The sequence below is a fragment of the Vipera berus genome, assembly GCF_964194415.1.
Source record: "Vipera berus genome assembly, chromosome: 7".
NCBI classification, from domain to species: Eukaryota; Metazoa; Chordata; class Lepidosauria; order Squamata; family Viperidae; genus Vipera; species Vipera berus.
In genome coordinates this window covers 76,869,734-76,890,786 of record NC_138209.1, presented here as the reverse complement: position 1 = coordinate 76,890,786, position 21,053 = coordinate 76,869,734, and the positions used below count along the sequence as shown (strand labels likewise).

Sequence of the window (21,053 nt, the reverse complement as noted above, 5' to 3'; positions counted from 1 at the left end):
TTATTTCTCACAGGCTGGTTCCAAAACTGTTCTACAGTTGCGACGCCGGGCAAGCTGATCCAGTCGTGGCTCTGGCGAAGGAGCAAAGCAGCGTCTACCTGAAGCTCTTGATGCATGAAACACCACCAGCTTCCCAGTTCGCCGTGAGCACCATCACCAGGTAGAGCTCCCTTTAGCAGGGAACAAATGCCTCGTTCGGTAACGTTCCTTTAAATCGGTGAGGAGAGCCTTCTGTTATTACTCACCTCTTCCTTTTGACTTCGGATAAATCTGTCGTCGAGTTTAGCTTGCTTTGTCCACGGAGATTCTCCGTCATCCAGGTCAGGGTTGTCCCAAAGGTGCTTTTTTCAAGAGGCAACCGGAGTTTCTTCTTTTTCCTTTGAAGACGTTTTGCTTTTCATCCCAGAAGATTCTTCAGCTCTGACTGGATGGCGGGGAATGGGAGGATTTATACTCCTTGCAGAAAACTGGTCATTTGCCTTTTTTTTAGGCAGTCGTTGAGGCCCCTTGGAGGTTTACCTGTGTCCTCAGGGTCACCTGATTGGTGCAAATGGGTGTGGAGCCTTCTTGGAACAGCTGAAAGGACTGTGTTGTAGGTCACAGTCCTTTCAGCAGTTCCAAGAAGGCTCCACACCCATTTGCACCACTCAGGTGACCTTCAGGACACAGGCAAACCTCCAAGTGGCCTCAGCGACTCTAAAAGAAGGCAAATGACCAGCGGTCTGCAAGAAGTATAAATCTTTCCATTCCCTACCATCCAGTCAGAGCTGAAGAAGCTTCTGGGATGAGAAGCGAAATGTCTTCAAAGAAAAGCAAGACAGTCCAGTTGAAAAAGCATCACTGAGGACACAGATAAACCTCCAGGTGGCCTCAAGGACTCTTTAAAAGGATGCAAATGACCAGCTGTCTGCAAGGAGTATAAATTCTACCATTTTCCCCACCATCCAGTCAGAGCTGAAGAAGCTTCTGGGATGAGAAGCAAAACGTCTTCAAAGGAAAAACCAGAAAGTCCAGTTGCTTCCTAAAAAAGGACCTTTGGGTTTAACTTGCATTCTTGTAATTGCTGGAGTTTAACGGCTGAATAACTTGACAAATTAGGTTTCCAGCCGCAAACTGAGCGGGACCTTGGAGTCTGAGTGGACTATCAGTTAAACACGAGCCAGCCGTGTGCGGCAGTAGCCAAAAAAGTGAATATAGTCCTGGGTTGTGTAATCAGAGGCATAGAATCAAAATCACACGAAGGATTAGTACCTCTTTATAAAGCCTTACTAAGGCCACACCTGGAATATTGCATCCAATTTTGGTCACCCCATTAGAAAAAAGATGTTGAGACTTTGGCAAAAGTTGATTAAAGGCCTGGGGACTAAAACATACAAAGAACGGTTGCAGGATTTGGGTTTGGCCAGTCTAGAGAAGAGAAGGACTAGCGGGGACATGATAGCAGTCTTCCAGTATTTGAGGTAAAAAGGTAAAGGTAAAGGTTCCCCCGCACATGTGTGCTGGTCGTTTCCGACTCTAGGGGCCGGTGCTCATCTCCGTTTCAAAGCCGAAGAGCCAGCGCTTGTCCGAGGACGTCTCCGTGGTCATGTGGCCAGCATGACTAGACACCAAAGGCGCATGGAACGCTGTTATCTTCCCACCGTAATGGTCCCTATTTTTCTACTTGCGTTTTTACCTGCTTTCGAACTGCTAGGTTGGCAGAAGCTGGGACGAGTAACAGGCGCTCACTCTGCTACGCGGCGCTCAGGATTCGACCCGCCAAACTGCCGACCTTCTGATCGACAAGCTCAGCGTCCTAACCCACTGAGCCACCGCATCCCTTCCAGTATTTGAGGGGCTGCCCCAAAGAGGAGGAGGGGGTCCACTTATTTTCCAAAGCACCAGAAGGCAGGACAAGAAGCAACGGATGGAACTTACCTAAGCAGAGAAGCAACCGGGAACTAAGAAGAAAGTTCCTGACAGCGAGGATAATTAAACAGTGGAACAACTTTGCCTCCAGAAGTTGTAGGTGCTTCATCACTGGAGATTTTTTAGGAAGAGACTAGACAGCCCCTTGTCTGAAATTGTACAGGGTCTCCTGCTTGAGCAGGGGGTTGGACTAGATGACCTCCAAGGTCCCTTCCAGCTCTGTTCTGATTAAACGGAAGCTCCTCTTCAGGTCAAATAAAGCCTCCATTAGAAGGGATGTAAATGTTAGACGCGGTGGCTCAGTGGGTTAGGGCGCTGAGCTTGTCGATCAGAAGGTCGGCAGTTTGGCGGGTCGAATCCCGAGTGCCGCGTAGCAGAGTGAGCGCCTGTTACTCATCCCAGCTTCTGCCAACCTAGCAGTTCGAAAGCACGTAAAAATGCAAGTAGAAAAATAGGGACCAGTACGGTGGGAAGGTAACAGCGTTCCGTGCGCCTTTGGCGTCTAGTCATGCCGGCCACATGACCACAGAGACGTCCTCGGACAAGCGCTGGCTCTTTGGCTTTGAAACGGAGATGAGCACCGGCCCCTAGAGTCGGAAACGACTAGCACGCATGTGCGGGGGAACCTTTACCTTTACCTTTAAATGTTAGATGTTAAATGTCCTTTTCCTCCTTAACCAGCCCCGATGAACGTTTGGTAAGAAAAGTTTTAATGACCTGCGTCCGTGTTGTTCTAGAACATACAGAGGGTACAATCTGATGCAAAGTCCAGCAGACGTCATGGTGGAGAACAATCTTTCCAGAGTGATCTCGGCAGTATCCCACGCGTTGACAACCTCGCCTTCACGATCTCTGACGGTGAGTTTTGATCCTGGATCCTTTTTGACGTCCCGGATTTTTACCAGTTGTGCTTTTTTTTTATTTAAGACTTGTCCTTTCTTCCATCTCAACTACGCCCGTTTATCTACCAAAGCAGCGCCCCGCGCTGCGTCTCTCCCACATTTCCCTCTTCTTGCTGATCCTCATATTTTTCCTCCCTTGCGGTTCCCAGTTTGGCTGCTGCGAAGCCTTGTGTGTTTTGTCCTCATCGTTTCCGGTTTGCACCTGGAACGTGGGATGGCATTGTGGGTAAGTTGCAGCTGGTTAGCGTTCCCTTCCTGGAAAGGGTGGGGGGGGGGTCCAGAGCAGGGGTCTCCAGCCTTGGCAGCCTTCCACTCCCATGCTGGCTGGGGCATTCTGGTGCTGATGGGAGGACAATAATCTACAAAGCATGTATGACCAGCTCTTTTTGATCCCCTTCCACACTTCAAGTTTGGCCCAGCCCGATGAATTCTCTTTTGTCCCCTGGGGTGGGAGGCCCTGGTGTGTCCCATAAGAACAATTTATTTTGTGGGGGGGGGAGTGTTCTGTTCCAGCCTACGACCGGCCCTGTTTGTGTGTCAGGGACAACCCCTTTTTCCTTTTAACAATCAATAGGCTGGAAAAAACCCAACCCAAATTTATTTACAGTTCCAAATGATAAAGTCTTTCAAACAAAAAAGCAGCAGAATATTTTCTTCAACCAGAAATACATGATTCCAAACATCCAACAAGAGTCAACAAACAAGAGTCGAAACAGATTAGCAAGAACAGACCAGGATTCTCTGTGAATGTTTCCGAACGGTTGCCTTCAGCAACCAGCCCCACCCACACCTTCCCCTTTTATCATCAGTCCCAAGGCGTGGCTTCTCACTGCCTTCTCCTCCTCTCACTGAGTTGCCTCATTGATTTTCTCTGCTCTGCTGGATTGCCTTCTGCTTCTAGCATCTCTGAACAGATTCAGCTGTGACTCCTCTGAGTCCGACCCCTCCTCCTCACACAGCTGAGCCTCATGAGGAACACGACTGGAGGGGCCAGGCTGAGAGTCCTACAGTGCATCAGAGCCTCCCTCTGACACCGAAGGCTCTCCAAACCCCTCCTCCTCCTCCTCCTCAGATCCCTCAGACTCAGCTGCTGGGAGCACAGGCTGACACAGAATCACAACAGGAAGTCCCTGTGGAGTCTTGCCTAACCCCAAACCTCACGCAAGCAGGATAGTGAGTGCACACCCCCCCCCCCCGCTTGTGGGGTGAATGTTAAGTCATGCCAAATAATCTTTTGGCAAACAAACCCGCCTGCACTACGTTGCATTTGCTCCGTGCCAGCGTTTTATTCCTCCGGTGGTGGAAACTGATCATGTTAAAACTCGAATTCCAGTTTTTCTCTCCCGGGAGGCATGGAAGAGCCTCAGGAGAAGAGCACGGTCGGGATGGTGGGATTGCTGCTGTCTCTCCTTTCCTCCGTTTCGTTCCCTCTGGATCTCTCCGCTCACCAAGATGCTTTGGTCCTGGCTGGCAACTTGCTGGCAGGTAAGAGAACAATTCATCTTCACTCGCAGGTGTTGAACCCTGGGGAGCCTTATCTGTCTATACAGTGTTGTTAGTTGTGAAGTCGTGTCCGACCCATCGCGACCCCATGGACCACGTTCCTCCAGGCCTTCCTGTCCTCTACCATCTTCTGGAGTCCATTTAAGCTCACGCCTCCTGCTTCAGTGACTCCGTCCAGCCACCTCATTCTCTGTCGTCCCATTCTTCTTCTCTTGCCCTCAACCTTTCCCAGCATGAGGCTCTTCTCCAGCGAGTCCTTCCTTCTCATTAGGTGGCCAATGAGATATAGATATAGATAGACATATATATAGATAGATAGATAGATAGATAGATAGATAGATAGATAGATAGATAGATAGATAGATAGATAGATATAGATATATAGATATAGATATAGATATAGATATAGATATAGATATAGATATAGGTATAGATATAGATATAGATATAGATATAGATATAGATATATAGATATGTTGTTGTTAGTTGCAAAGTCGTGTCCGACCCATCGTGACCCCATGGACAACGTTCCTCCAGGCCTTCCTGTCCTCTACCATCTTCTGGAGTCCATCTAAGCTCACGCCTACTGCTTCAGTGACTCCATCCAGCCACCTCATTCTCTGTCGTCCCCTTCTTCTATTGCCCTCGATCTTTCCCAGCATTAGGCTCTTCTCCAGTGAGTCCTTCCTTCTCATTAGGTGGCCAAAGTACTTGAGTTTTAGCTTCAGGATCTGGCCTTCTAAAGAGCAGTCAGGGTTGATCTCCTCTAGGACCGACCGGTTTGATCGCCTGGCAGTCCAAGGGACTCACAGGAGTCTTCTCCAGCACCGTAGTTCAAAGGCTTCAAGTCTATACAGTAGTGGCCCAAAATTGTGGAAACCTTTTGGGAAAAGTGTATTTTTCAGGTTTGATGGCTAACAACACTACTTTTTTTTAGAGTAATACCATAAAATTATATATCAATGGAAAGATAATTTAGTCGAGTGTAATGCAACAAAGTTTGTTCCGTTATCTGTGTTTTATGAAAAGTTACAGCCAAATAACCAGAAAAAGGAAGCATATATATATATATATGTATGTATGTATGTATGTATGTATGTATATGTATGTATGTATGTGTATATATAAGGGACGCGGTGGCTCAGTGGGTTAGGACGCTGAGCTTGTCGATCGGAAGGTCGGCAGTTTGGCGGGTCGAATCCCGAGTACTGCGTAACAGAATGAGCGCCTGTTACTCGTCCCAGCTTCTGCCAACCTAGCAGTTCGAAAGCACGTAAAAATGCAAGTAGAAAAATAGGGACCACTACGGTGGGAAGGTAACAGCGTTCCGTGCGCCTTTGGCGTCTAGTCATGCCGGCCACATGACCACGGAGACGTCCTCGGACAAGCGCTGGCTCTTCGGCTTTGAAACGGAGATGAGCACTGGCCCCTAGAGTCGGAAACGACTAGCACGCATGTGCGGGGGAAACTTTACCTTACTTTACTTATTATGTGTATATATATATATATGTGTGTGTTTGTGTGTGTGTGTGTGTGTGTGTTAAGTATTTAGAGTACCTTGCTAGGCCCCAAACATGGGACATATCTTATTTCCTGTTTCAGCCTAACCTTAACAAACACTTAACACATATCTCCCTTGCTTCTCAGCTAACAAAGCGAGAAAGAGCCAGAGGCCTAAAGGTTAGAACAATTGCCTAAGGTGCAATCGGCCCAGGTTCGAATCTCAGAAGGGTATAGCTGACTGATGAGAACAAATAAGTTTGAAATGATCATATCAGTTTCCCTTTAATTCTTTGTTAGCAATCCAAAAAATTCACACACACACACACACACACACACACACACACACACACACACACATCCATCCTATATCCAGGCTTTCCACTTAGACACACCATCCCAATGTTGTCGCATTTCCTATGTTACAAAAATACTATACTGCTTATCTGTCTGATGACATCTACCTGTAGCATCTTCTCTGATCACACACTAGCCATTTCTATAGCAACCTAATTATTCAAACCCAAAATCAAAGTTTTCATTTTTCCCCCCTCCCCACCTCCAGCACAAAACCCCACTCTCCACGTAAAAACGAAAGTCCTTCTTTTCTTTAATCAAAACAATTCAGCCATCTCTAGTTTTTTATTTTCCAACGCTTGTCGTGCTTTCAGCCAGCGCTTCCAAATCGCTGCAAAACCCTTGGACGCACAGCGAGGACGAAGCGAGCGTTGCCGCCGCTAAGCAGGAGGATTCGTGGGCGGCCCTGGCTGACCAGACGCTCGCCCTGATGGTCAACCACCTCTTTTCCCATTTGCTGAAGGTCATCAATATTTGCTCCCACATTCTGGACGATGCCGTTCCCGGCCCGACACTAAAGGTACGTTTGTTGCCTGGACGTTGTTGGCTTGTTTTGAGGTAAGGGGGAGCGTAAGACTTTGTTTCGGATAATCCTCGACTTCACAACTGTTCGTTTAGCGACCGTTTGGGGTCCCCCTGCTCATTCCCAGCACTTGAAATTCATCCACTCCAATTATGCATCGTTTGGCCGTGAACACCAGAAGCATCGCTCTTCACCTGACCTCTTCTGTGAATTAGGACAGGGGTCTCCGACCTTTTTGGATTATTATTATTATTATTAATTTAATTTCTATACCGCCCTTCTCCCGAAGGACAGGGCGGTGTACAGGGCAATAAAAATACAATAAAAATACAATGTACAAAAGTTAAAAAAATAAGATTAAATAGAACTAGCCCATTACAATAATTAAACATTACTAAATAAAATACCCCAAACCCATTAGACCAGGCCGGCTTGGATTGGCGGCCTGGTGGGAGAGGGAAGGGCAGGCGCCTTACGCACGCATGCCCAAACGTGAATGCAGCCACACGTGCGTACAAACAGCCTGTGAGCATGTGCACCACACAAACAGGGCTGCGAGCATGTGCGCGAGGCTCTCAGCGACATGCGGGGCCTGTGTGAGGATTGTGGCACTGCCAGGCTCGTGGTGATGCTACCACCAGTGCGGGCTCGCGCTGTGGCCCACAGTGATGCCGCCCCGGCACGAGGATTGCACCGCCAACCCCCTCCATGCAAGGATTGCGCCACGGCCCACCTGCAGCCCGTGACGCTACCGCCACCTGCACATTTGTAGCAATGCCGCCACCTTTGTGTGGCGTGCCACTGCCGCTCGTGGCGCTGCCATCCCCCGCGCAAGGTGTGTGGCAACGATGCCTGTGCGATGCGGCACTGCCACCGCGGATGGGGCTTTGCTTGTTTGCGTGGACTGGTTGCTGGCATGCCACGGCCCGCTGCTGTCCACGGCCCGGAGGTTGGGGACCCCTGATTTAGTGTACGTTTGCAGAGTAACAGAGTAACACAGTGGGAAGGGGCCTTGGAGGTCTTCTAGTCTAACCCCCTGCTTAGGCAGGAAACCCTAAACCACTTCAGACAAACGATTGTCCAATCTCTTCTTAAAAACCTCCGGGGGTGGGGCACGCCCCCCCCACTTCCAAACTTTGCCCCGCCTGAAGGGAATGGCGAGAAGGATTTTTTTAATTATTATTTTTTTTCCTCTAGGCCACGTTACCGTCTCTAACCAACACACCTTCGCTGAGTCCAATCCGTCGCAAAGGGAAAGAAAAAGACGTTGCAGAACAAGCCACGGCAGCCATAAGTCCTAAAAAGACCAGTCAAAACAGCCCAGGTTTGGAGAATGATGTGATAAAGTCTAAATGATTTTTTTTAATAGATAGATAGATTAGATTATAGATATAGATTTAGTCAGATGTAGGTGTAGACATAGATATAGAGATAGATAGATAGATAGATAGATAGATAGATAGATAGATAGATAGATAGATGATAGATAGATAGATAGATAGATAGATAGATAGATAGATAGATAGATATTATTAAGGAAGGCTCTTTATTCAGTTAAAATGGAACCCAAACTTGAATCCCAACTTAATAATAATAATAATAATAATAATAATAATAATAATAATAATAATAATAATAATAATAATAATAATAATAATAATAATAATGATAATAATAAAGTTGGAAGGGACCTTGGAGGTCATCTAGTCCAACTCCCTGCTCAGGCAGGAAACCTTATACCATTTCAGGCAAATGGCTGTCCAGTCTCTTCTTAAAAACCTCCACTTGTCTGATTCTTGGCTCGTAGTTATGACGGTCGCTGTATCTCAAAGTCACGTGATTCCCCTTTTGCGACCCTTTGGACAGGCCAAGTCAACGGGGGAAGCCAGATTCTCTTAACAACCGGGTGACTAGCTTAACGACCTGCATTGATTCACTTAACAGCCGTGGCAAGAAAGATCGTAAAACGGGTCAAAACTCACTTAGCAAATGCCTCACTTAACAACATAAACGTTGGGCTCAACTGTGGCTGTAAGTTGAAGACACCCCCCCTGTGTACAGTGCGTTCAACTCTTCTACGCAAACGTAAGATCGAAACGGAGAGGCGGGGCCATAACTGCCAGGATTCTTGTGGAATCTTAAAAGATGAATACATTTCTACGTATGACTAACTTTTTATTGGATTATAAAATAAAACACCAAAAACTAATAGTAGGACCCAGCCGGGAGGGAAAAGGGAAAAAGAGATGGGGGAGGGTGGGGAGAAAGAGAAAAGAGCATTGACCTCTGACTTCCTCCGTGGCAGTAGAATAAAGCATGAACATCGACTTTCCACCTTTTACTTTTCCCGAGTAGTGTAAACTCGCCGTTTCTGTAGCCACAGTTCACCCTAATTAGTAAATCCCAAGTTCAACGTTTCTGATTTCTGATCCCGACAGTTTTTGTGAATTACTGTCCGGCTCAGTCCTCAGCTGCTGCTCCCCATGAGTTTCATGGATGAAATTCCTTTGGGGTTTACGATTAAGGCAGGGGGTCCCCAACCCCTGGTCCGTAGACCGGTAGAGAGCCGCGGCACGCCAGCAACCGGTCCGCGCAAACCAGCAAAGCCCCATCCGCGGCATGCAGGTAGCACACAAAACCACGCACCCTCCAGTCCGTGGAGAAACCTCTTCCTGCGGAACCGGTCCCTGGGGCCCAAAAGGTTTGGGACCTCTGCTCTAAATCAAGGGTCCCCAATCCCCCGGTCCGTGGACCAGGAGCGGGCTGTGGCATGACAGTAACCGGTCCGCACAAACCAGCAAAGCCCCCATCTGCGGGATGCAGGCAGCACACAAAACCACGTGCCCACCGGTCCGCGGCAAATCCTCTCTCCGCAGAACTGGTTCCTGGTGCCCCAAAAGATTGGGGACCTCATGATTAAGGCATCTTAATCTGTCACATGTAGCGAAGCAGTTCCAAGCATGGCCCCCAGAAGCCAGGATCCCTCGGCTCCGTGCTCTTCAAGTTAGCTACCGAGTTTGGGCTCTCCCTTGGAACAGAAGGAGAGGGAAAGAGGTTAGCTTGCGGCGTCTGTTTGACCGCAGTTTGCCTAGAACTGACTTCCTTCGCGCGTAATCCACAGAGGTATTGAGAGGAGCGCTCAATGTTCTGAACCAGCCTGCTACCGGCCTTGCAATAAGGCAAACCCCTGTTCAAACAGTAGAGACTGGAGAGCGTCTAAGGCTGGAAAGCGTCTGCCAAGATTTATTACTCAAATAACAGAACAAGAAACAAAAACACTGGAACTTGAATCCTCAAACGGAAGGGTTGCTTTCAGCAACCAGCCCTTCCCCAAACACTCCTTTTATTTAGAGTTCAGGGCGTGGCCTCCCTGTGCCTCCTCCCGAGGAGTCCCACAGCCTTTCTCTGTTTGGTCCTGCTCGACTGCCTCCTGCGTCGGGCGTCCTTGAACAGGGCCAGCTGTGGGTCATCATCCTCCGCACTATCGGGCTCACGCAGCTGAGAAGAGGGCCCCGGCTGGGGGCTCTGCGAAGCCTCCAAGCCATCATCAGCCGGTTCGTCTTCCACACACTCCTCCTCCCCCTCATCTGAGTCATCCGAGACATCTGAGCCGGCTGCCGGACCCACAGGCTGGCCCTGAGTCACAACACTCAAGAGCGTTAACGTTATTAAGGAATTTCTCTCTCTCCTTGCTTGATTTATCAGCTCCCCGGCAAAGTGACATTTCCAGCCCCGCTCCTCCAAGTAAATCATCCTCCACGTTGGGTCACTTCTATCATCTCCCATCCTATCTCAAGCTCTACGACGTTCTGAAGGCAACCTACGCCAACTATAAGGTATTTGTATCCCAGCACATTTCCTGAGCAATCCATGCCGCAGCGTTACGAATTCCTTAGATCTTGGCTAGGAAGTGCCGGGCGTTGACTCGTAGCGCTGATGCTTTTTGTGTTTTGTATAATCTGGAGTCCGCTCTCTGCCCTGCTTTGGTTTGACTTGCAAACTGCCTTTTCTGTAGTTTTGGATAGAAATTAAGGAGTCTTTCTTTCTTTTTGCCAGCTGTCAGAAACATGCCTTACTAGCTAAGATTGTGTTGTTAAATTAGGTCACTCGCCATTGGGCCTCTCCGTCACCCGTAGGTTTTCCAAGTTTGCAGGGAGAAGAAGACCTCTGTGCTTTTCTATAAGGTCACTTCATGTGATTTCTGCTATTGCTTTTTTTTGGCTTTATTTTAATATATGAGGTTCTAAGCCAGAGGTGGGGAACTACGGTCCCCTTTTATGGCTTGTGGACTTCATCTCCCAGAATTCCAGAGCCCGCCATTTTAATATGTAAGACCCAAGTTCTAAGGCAGAGGTGGGGAACTACGGTCCCCTTTTATGGCTTGTGGACTTCAACTCCCAGAATTCCTGAGCCCGCCATTTTAATATGTAAGATGCAAGTTCTAAGGCAGAGGTGGGGAACTACGGTCCCCTTTTATGGCTTGTGGACTTCATCTCCCAGAATTCCTGAGCCCGCCATTTTAATATGTAAGACCCAAGTTCTAAGGCAGAGGTGGGGAACTATGGTCCCCTTTTATGGCTTGTGGACTTCATCTCCCAGAATTCCTGAGCCCGCCATTTTAATATGTAAGACCCAGGTTCTAAGGCAGAGGTGGGGAACTACGGTCCCCTTTTATGGCTTGTGGACTTCAACTCCCAGAATTCCTGAGCCCGCCATTTTAATATGTAAGACCCAGGTTCTAAGGCAGAGGTGGGGAACTACGGTCCCCTTTTATGGCTTGTGGACTTCAACTCCCAGAATTCCTGAGCCCGCCATTTTAATATGCAAGACCCAGGTTCTAAGGCAGAGGTGGGAACTACACAGTGGTGGGATTCAGCCAGTTCGCAGAACCGGTAGCTAATTTTTTGTTGCCCAGGCCCAGAATGGACTTCCAGAAGTGGCATCCACACAGAGAACTGGTTGTCCACATATTTGAATCCCACCACAGGATCTACAGCCCCTTTATGACCTGTTGACTTCAATTCCCTGAATTCCTGAGCTAGCAGGGGTGGGGAACCATGGCCATTTTATGACTTGAGGACTCAACTCCCAGAATTCCTTGAGCTGGCTGGCTGAGAGCTTCTGCACTGGAGACAAATTCCTTGTGTGTCCAATCACATTTGGCCAATAAAGAATTCTATGTCTTTCTTTTTCTTTATTTGGTAAGGTCACACTCGATCTCCAAAACGTCAATGAAAAGTTTGGTGCATTCCTGAGATCAGCTTTGGATGTTCTCTCTCAGATCTTAGAACTGGCAACTCTACAAGACATTGGAAAGGTGGGTTCATGCTGGCTTACAGTGTTTTCAAATGTCTCTCAGCCAATTCAGTTAGAGCAGGCGTCTTCAAACGTGGCCCTTTTATGACTTGTGGACTTCAACTCCCAGAATACCTCAGCCAGCGTGCCTGGCTGAGGAATTCTGGGAGTTGAAGTCCACGAGTCATCAAAGGGCCATGTCTGAAGACCCCTTAGTTAGAGGAACATATGAAAACATAATTAATGTTAATTAATGTAGACTTTATTAGTTTAGAACAGGGGTAGGCAAGCTTGGCTCTTTTATGACTCGTGGACTTCAACTCCCAGAATTCCTGAGCCAGCATGGCTCAGCTTGGAAACCTCTTCCTTTCCCCTCAGCATGGCTGGCTCAGGAATTCTGGGAGTTGAAGTCCACGAGTCATCAAAGAGCCAAAGTTGCCTACCCCTGGTTTAGAGCTTTGAACTCAGCTCACAGGCTTGTTGCAGGGAAAATAGGAAGGAGCGTTAACCGCCTTGAATTATTTATAAAAACAAATTAAAAACATCTAAAAACTAATTGATGCTTATCAACACTATTGTGATTGAGTGATAAGAATTAAGAGCTTCATGGGGCCTAAAAAATGCCAAACACGTTTGCCTTCTGCGGAATGTGCACAGCCTGCCAAGAAAAGTTGTATTTCTTCATGGAACTTTGTATTCTTAATTATTCGTTTGCTACTGCAGCATGCTCAGTGCTTGTTTGGGCAATGCCTAATTCTGCCTTTCTGTTTTTTAGTATGTGGAAGAAATTCTGTGTTACCTGAAATCCTGTTTCAACAAAGAACCAGTCATGGCGACGGTGTGTGTTCAGCAGGTAACAAAGAATCTTTAAAATGTCTCCCCTTGCGTCTTTCTCGGAGAAGAGTTCTTCCTTCAGTCAGCTGCATTGCATTACTTTAATCCCTCCCAGTGTAGATTTGAACCCAAATTTGACACAACTGTCTGACCCAGGGGTAGGCAACCTTGGCTCTTTTGTGACTCGTGGACTTCAACTCCCAGAATTCCTCAGCCAGCCATGCTGAGGGGAAAGGGAGAGGTTTCCAAGCTGAGCCATGCTGGCTCAGGAATTCTGGGAGTTGAAGTCCACAAGTCATAAATGAGCCAAGGTTGCCTACCCCTGGCCTAATCCAACCCTTCCTGAATTCCGTTGACCCTTATCTAATGCCAAGATAGCGCTCCCAGAATTCCTGAGCCAGCACGGGGGAAACTTTGGCCCCTTCATGACTGGTGGACTTCAACTCCCAGAATTCCTGAGCCAGCATGGGGGAAAATTTGGCCCCTTCATGACTGGTGGACTTCAACTCCCAGAATTCCTGAGCCAGCATGGGGGAAAATTTGGCCCCTTCATGACTGGTGGACTTCAACTCCCAGAATTCCTGAGCCAGCATGGGGGAAACTTTGGCCCCTTCATGACTTGTGGACTTCAACTCCCAGAATTCTTGAGCTAGGATGGCTGGCTCAGGAATTCTGGGAGTTGAAGTCCACGAGTCATAAAAGAGCCAAGGTTGCCTACCCCTGGTCTGACCGAAACCTCACTTCAAAATGCTGTGTGTGTGTGTGTGTGTGTGTGTGTGTGAGAGAGAGAGAGAGAGAGAGAGAGAGAGAGAGAGAGAGAGAGAGAGAGAGAGAGAGAGAGAGAGAAATCATGTGTGTATGTTGACAATGCAGTATAGGAGATAATATATTAAATTAAGATAAAACCATAATAAAATCCCATAATACGGAGCCCTAGAATTGCAACGGGATAGATGTTTTAATTGGCTATCGTAAGGAAGCTAAGCTTCTAACTGCTTCTGGTATGGCTGTGATAAGATCCTCCCGGCTGCCTTAAAATTTCCTAAGGAGACATTCTTGAACTCTGCGTGTTATCGTTTGTTCTGGAGCAACATAAGTCACATTGCGGGCCCTTGGGCCATTCAGCAATCAAATAAATAAGCAGAAAGTCAGTTGGATGGAGGAGGGCAAGGACCAAAAGAGGGTGCAGAGTCTCCCCTTTCAAGATCTCCAGCTGGTGCGGGCTCCGGTCCCATCCATCTCTCCTAATGGCAGAGCTTAAGGCCGCCGCCCTCCTCCTCCTCCTCCTCCTCCTCCTCCTCCTCCTCCATTCTCTTTTTGGTTTAGCATCACTGTGATTTTCCATACTCTCACAAAGCTGCTTCTTCCCGCTTCCAACAGTTACTGAAGACCTTGTTTGGCACTAACCTGGCCTCTCAGTTCGACAGCTGGTCTTCCAACGCTTGCCGAGCTCAGGGCAAATGCCAGCGCTTGGGCTCCTCCAACTTAAGGCCGGGCCTTTACCACTGCTGCTTCATGGCCCCCTACACCCAATTCACCCAGGCCCTCGCCGATGCCAGTTTGCGGAATATGATGCAGGCCGAGCAGGAACGGGACACCTCGGGGTAGGAGGCACTTTTATCCTTCCAAACCGGTGACCAGTTTGCCATCCTGTCTAGAATTACTGAACTCTAAAGGCAGGAGAAATAGACGCCTAAGTATTGCAGTGCTTTAAAAAAAAGGGGGGGGGGTGGTGTCCAAGCTTGACAGCTTTTAAGACAGGTGGACTACAACTCCCAGAATTCCCCAGACAGTTGAAGTCCACATGTCTCAAAGTTGCCTAACCTAACAGGTTGGACAAAGTGCAGGATGTCTTAAAAGTCTCAATTAGCCATTTGTTAGAAGTAACAACAAATCGCTCTTGCTTATTAGGCTTTGCATAGTCTGGCCTGGCAGTCAGAATTGCTGGTTAGTTATTGGGAAAAAAAATCTTCTTTGTTAGAATCTGAGCCAGTTAAACTTTAACGTATGCAAAAAAAAAGCAGCTACCAAATTATTCTCTGTTTTGAAAATAAAAGGATCCCTTTTTTGGGGGAGCCAAAAATTAAAATTGGAAAATCTGTTCACCATGCTAGACTTTTAAGATAACTGGGATGATGATAGGTTTTATGGATGTTTTTATCCAAAGAGATTTAAGCTATCTAGAGGTTTTTGGGGAAGGTGGTACACAAATGCTACTTTACTTTTGCATTCATTTTAAAAGCACATCCAAGTCTGTCGTGCAGAACCTGTTGCATTTATTTATTTAATCTGTTTCTAAGGTGGCGCGATTCGTTGGTAGTATACTAAATAAAATAAAAGGAAAAAACGGCAGTGATTATTAACACAGTCGTTGCCATGCTTTTTGCTGGGATATGTTCAAATGGTAAAAGCAAGGGAGATGGATGGTTAGTTAAGAAGTATAAATAAAAATAAATGAAACCAGGCATAATCCCAAATAGAGCCTTGGTGGCGCAGTGGGCTAATGCCTCCTTAAGTAACACCAGCTGCCTGCAATTAGTGCAGGTTCGCATCCCACCAGGCTCAAGGTTGACTCAGCCTTCCGTCCTTCCCAGGTAGGTAAAATGAGGACCCAGATTGTTGGGGGCAATTAAGCTGACTTTGTAATAATGCCACTTGGGGGCAAAAGCCCTAATAAGCAGGCATATGCATAGAATGAAGGCTATTGCTAAGCACATTGGTTTGTGCTTAAATTGTAAGCCGCCCTGAGTCTTCGGAGAAGGGCGGGATATAAATGGGATTAAAATAAATAAATAAATAAATAAATTGTGTCATTTTTGAACGAACAACCTTGTCTCACGCCTGCCCGAAGCTGCTTGTGTTAGCTCAGGTTCAGTTACAAAGGTTTTGTTGTTGTTGTTGTGTGAATCGTTGACTCTAAATCCTAACCCTGTGTTAATATTTGCTCTTATAGCTGGTTTGACATATTGCAAAAGGTTTCTGCGCAAGTGAAAACTGGCGCCACAAATACGGCTAAGCACCGGGCTGACAAGGTACAACACAAAGCACATTTTTTAAAAAAAATACTGTAAGAGAAACATGTTGAATATTTATCTGGGGCAGGGTATTTTTCTTTAACCATAGACCAGGGCTCTCCGAACTTGGCAACTTGAAGACTTGTGGACTTCACCTCCCAGCTCTGCCAGCTGGGGGATTCTGGGAGTTGAAGCTCAAAAGCCTTAAAATTGCCAGGTTTGGAGGCCCCCCCTCCACCCACCTGCCTTGAGTCCTGAAATAAGTTACTGTGAATCTCACCACTCAGTGTTGTCCGTGCAACTGAGGGTAGAGTTTCTGTATCTCCTCTGGGTGTCCCCCACCTGAAAGGGTTTCCTCCGATTTTAGCAGGATCTGCCATCTGGAATCCCTTGCAGGATTCAACAACTTGTAGGAAATCTTTGTCTTCCGGACTACTTGTGTAAGAGGTTTTTTTTAAAAAGAACAAGGCTACTTTAAAGATAGAGAGTTCTTTGCACAGCTTCCCCTGAGTCCATTAGTTCAAGAGTCCCCAATCTTTCTCAGTTGGCAACCTGGTGGGAAAGGCAGGGGCAATTGCCTTTATGCGTGCACGCGCAGACGCAAATGTGACTGCGTGCGTGTGCTGCAAGCAATGCACCCAGGCAACGCTCGGAGCGATGCTAGCACCTGCGTGATGTAGCAGCATTACACCTGCGTGACGCTTGTGGCAATGCTAGCGCGAGGGGTGGCGAGCGTACGCACACTCGCCTGAGCACTGGCCAGCTATTCACGCAGCCTGGTGGCCAAAAGGCCACAGCCCGGCATTGGGCTCATCCCTGCATGAGATCTTGCCCTTCAGCTGTTCTTACGGTGTGGAGTCATTTGCAGGGGGGGGTGTCCCGAAATGGGGCCGCAAAGGTGGGAGGCCATTCTTCCACGGCTTTCTTTTCGCCCGGTGTTCCACTGAGTCACCGCCCTTTTCTTTTCCCCTTAGAATATCATTCACAACCACATCCGTCTCTTTGAACCGCTGGTCATCAAAGCGCTCAAGCAATACACAACCACCACATCAGTACAACTGCAACGGCAAGTCTTGGACCTTCTTGCTCAGCTTGTTCAACTGCGGGTCAACTACTGTCTTCTGGACTCTGACCAAGTGAGTAATAATAATAATAATAATTATTTATTTATTTATTTATTTATTTATTTAGATTTATATACCGCCCTTTCCCGAAGGACTCAGGGCGGTTTACAGGGTATTTAAAAGAAAATCCATACAAAAGTTAAAACAATTAAAAAAGATTAAATGAAACCCTGAGAGAAAATAAAAACCCCAGTTAAAATTAAAAATTAAAAAATTCTCAGCCTGGGCCAGAGAGCTCGAAAAGCCAGGTCTTCAGGTCCCGGCGGAATGAGCGGAGGTCGGGGGCAGTCCTAAGCTCCGCGGGCAGCTGGTTCCAAAGGGCAGGCTGGCCCACTGAGAAGGCCCTACCCCTGGGTGTTACCCGCCGGCAATCTTTTACCGGCAGCACCCTGAGAAGACCCTCCCTGTGGGAGCGCACTGGCCGAAGGGAGCTTGATGCTGGCAGCAGGTGTTCCCTCAGATATCCCGGACCCTCGCCATTTAGGGCTTTATAGGTCATCACCAGCACCTTGAATCTCACCCGAAGGGCAACCGGAAGCCAATGCAGCTCGCGGAGTAGAGGTGTTACATGGGAGTATCGGGGGACCCCCATCACGACTCGCGCGGCCGCATTCTGCACCAGCTGAAGCCTCCGGGTGGTCCTCAAGGGCAGCCCCATGTAGAGAGCGTTGCAGTAGTCTAAACGGGAGGTCACGAGCGCATGGGTGACTGTGCGTAGGGCATCTCGGTCCAGGTAGGGTCGCAGCTGGCGCACCAGGCAAACCTGGGCAAAAGCCCCCCTGGTCACGGCTCCTATATGATCTTCAAAATTGAGCCGCGAATCCAGGAGGACGCCCAAGTTGCGAGCCCTATCAACGGGGGGTAACACCTCACCCCCCATCGTTAGAGATGGAATAGTCTGGTTGACCCGAGATGCCGGTATGCACAGCCACTCAGTCTTGGCAGGATTGAGACGAAGCCTGTTTCTCCCCATCCAGACCCGGACCGCTTCCAGGCAACGGGCCATCACGGCGAGGGCATCGCTGGGTTGGTTCGGGGTGGAGAAAAAAAGTTGGGTATCATCAGCGTACTGATGATACCCCACCCCAAAACCACGAATGATCTCGCCCAGCGGCTTCATATAGATGTTGAACAGGAGGGGCGAGAGAACCAACCCCTGAGGAACTCCAGAAACGAGAGGCCTCGGGGCGGACCTCTGCCCTCCCGTCAACACCGACTGCGAGCGGTCCAGGAGATAGGAGGAGAACCACCGCAAAACAGTGCCTCCCACTCCCAACCCCCTGAGACGCCGCAGTAGGATACCATGGTTGATGGTATCGAAAGCCACTGAGAGATCTAATAGGACTAGGACAGAGGAACAACCCCTGTCCCGAGCCCGCCAGAGATCATTCACCAGCGCGACCAATGCCGTCTCCGTGCTGTGCCCAGGCCTGAAACCCGATTGGTACGGGTCCAGATAATCAGCTTCATCCAGGAACAGAGGAAGCTGATGCACCACCACACTCTCAACAACCTTCGCCAGAAAGCGAAGGTTGGAGACCAGACGATAGTTATTTAAAACAGCCGGGTCCAGGGCAGGCTTCTTGAGGAGGGGTCTCACCACTGCCTCCTTCAGGGAGGCGGGGAAGACACCCTCCTTCAAGGAAGCAGTTATTACTGCCTGGAACCAGCCTCGTGTCTCCTCCCGAGCCGCATAAACCAGCCAGGAGGGGCACGGGTCCAACAAACAGGTGGTGGAGCTCAGCCTCCTCATCATCCTGTCCACATCATCAGGGGAAACAGGATCGAACTCAGTCCAGATAACATGCTCAAGACCGTCCGATTCCTCCACGTCAGACTCCGCCCAGTCAGAGGCCAACCCGGCCCGGATCTGAGCGATTTTGTCCGTCAGATGATGACTAAACTCCTCGGCCCGCCCCTGCAAGGGATCCTCCCTCACCTCCTGGTTAAGAAGGGAGCGAGTCACCCTAAACAGGGCGGCCGGGCGATTATCTGCGGACGCAATGAGGGCAGCGAAGTAATTAGCCTTCGCCGTCCTCATCGCCGCAAGATAAGATCTTATAAAGATTCTTAACTGCATTCGGTCAGATTCGGATCGGGTGGATCTCCAACAGCTCTCTAGACCCCGTCTCCGACGCTTCATCTCCCGGAGCTCCACAGAAAACCATGGAGCCCAACGGGATCTGCGCCGGGTCAGGGGTCGCAAGGGTACAACACAGTCAAGTGCCTCAGCGGCCGCCCTATCCCAGGCATCAACCAAGGCATCAACTGGGCTGTGAGTGAGGGCGATGGGTATAGACCCAAGCGCCATCTGGAACCGTTCCGGGTCCATTAGGCGCCTGGGGCGGAACCACCTGGTCGGTTCCGCAGCCTAGCAGTGGGGGATAGCATAACGGAAGACCAGCCGCAGGAGATAATGGTCGGACCATGACAGGGGAACAGTGACCGGTGAACCCCCTTCCAGATCATCCAACCACTGTCCGGACATGAACACCAGGTCGAGAGTGTGACCCCCCACATGAGTCGGGCCCTGAATTACTTGGGTCAGGCCCATGGCTGTCATGGAAGCCATGAACTCCCGAGCCAACTCAGACGACCCTCCCAGTGAAGAGCCCACCCAGGTTTCTGTAATAATAATAATAATAATAATAATAATAATAATAATAATAATAATAATAATAATAATAATAATAATACAGTTGGAAGCTCAAAGAAGTGTTTCCTGAGACCCCTGCCCGGTTGCCTGCGAGGCCGGAATGGGGCAACTCTTCACAGCCAGCTCACTGCGGGACAATTAAATAATTCCACTTAATTATTTAAAATAATAATTCTTTAAATTTGGTCATTCACGTTTCATTTTTCCCCCCCTCTTCTTTTGCATCCTTTCTTTAATGATTCTAGTCCACTCTTTCTTTGATATTAGTGCAACTCTTGTCCCGCGGCGAGTTGATTGCGGCGAGTGGGTCATGGCAAGTTTGGCTGTGATGATTAACCATGGCGAGTTGGCTGTGACAAGTTAATCATGACAAGTTGGCTGTGATGATTAACCATGGTGAGTTTGGCTGTGATGAGTTAACCATGGTGAGTTTGGCTGTGATGAGATAATAATAATAATAATAATAATAATAATAATAATAATAATAATAATAATAATAATAATAATAATAATAATAATAATAATAATAATAATAATATAATAATAAAGTTGGAAGGGACCTTGGAGGTCATCTAGTCCAAACCCCTGCTCAGGCAGGAAACCCTATACCATTTCAGACAAATGGCTGTCCAGTCTCCTCTTAAAAACTTCCAGTGTTGGAGCATCCACCGCTTCTGGAGGCAGGTTGTTCCACCGATTAATTGTTCTCACTGTCAGGAAATTCCTCCTTAGTTCTAGCTTTCTTCTCTCCTTGATTCGTTTCTATCCGTTGCTTCTTGTCCTGCTTTCAGGTGCTTTGGAGAACAGCTTGACTCCCTCTTCTTTGGGGCAACCCCTGAAAGATTGGAAGACTGCTATCATGTCACCCCTCGTCCTTCCCTTCATTAAACTAGACATTCCCAATTCCAGCAACCGTTCCTTATATGTTTTAGCCTCCAGTCCTCTAATCATCTTTGTTGCTCTTCTCTGTGTTCTGTGCTCAGCCTCTTGCTGCAGAACAAGGGTCATCTGCAGTCAGCCCATCATGGTCTGTTGTGGGAGAAGAACCGGCAGAACCAAAGGGCGGAGTTAAACAAGGAATCAGCCTAGAATTGCTAGGTAGCCATAAAGGAACCAAGCCCTGTCCCCCCTTTGGCCACCATTGACCTTTATCGAACTAACCAGATGCTGACCTTCAGTCGAGAAGATTCCTGCTGCACAGGCCTTTAGCAATAAATCTGCTTAAGCTGAACCTTCTCTGGGAAACTCGGACTATCACGCCTGACGTCTGTCCACTTCAACCCTTTCAGCTCCCTAGAAAACTAAAGCCAGGGGTCCCCAACCCCCCGGTCCGTGGACCAGCAGTGGGCTGCGGCACGCCAGCAACCGGTCCACACAAACAAGCAAAGCCCCATCCGTGGGATGCAGGCAGCACACAAAACCGCGCACCCTCCGGTC

The 21,053-nt window shown here is 48.3% G+C and overlaps 1 protein-coding gene across 1 annotated transcript in view; it reads left to right on the top strand.

Moving 5' to 3' along the window:
• HTT (huntingtin) overlaps positions 1–21,053 on the top strand; it is a 118,946-nt gene that overhangs the window by 47,637 nt on the left and 50,256 nt on the right. Inside the window, exons 22-33 of the mRNA XM_081332918.1 lie at positions 14–160; positions 2,646–2,766; positions 2,960–3,036; positions 4,144–4,295; positions 6,485–6,690; positions 7,891–8,017; positions 10,399–10,529; positions 11,900–12,010; positions 12,764–12,841; positions 14,203–14,426; positions 15,776–15,854; positions 16,811–16,972. Coding sequence (XP_081189044.1) covers positions 14–160; positions 2,646–2,766; positions 2,960–3,036; positions 4,144–4,295; positions 6,485–6,690; positions 7,891–8,017; positions 10,399–10,529; positions 11,900–12,010; positions 12,764–12,841; positions 14,203–14,426; positions 15,776–15,854; positions 16,811–16,972 — 1,615 coding nt within the window. The remainder of the gene's footprint in view (positions 1–13; positions 161–2,645; positions 2,767–2,959; positions 3,037–4,143; positions 4,296–6,484; positions 6,691–7,890; positions 8,018–10,398; positions 10,530–11,899; positions 12,011–12,763; positions 12,842–14,202; positions 14,427–15,775; positions 15,855–16,810; positions 16,973–21,053) is intronic.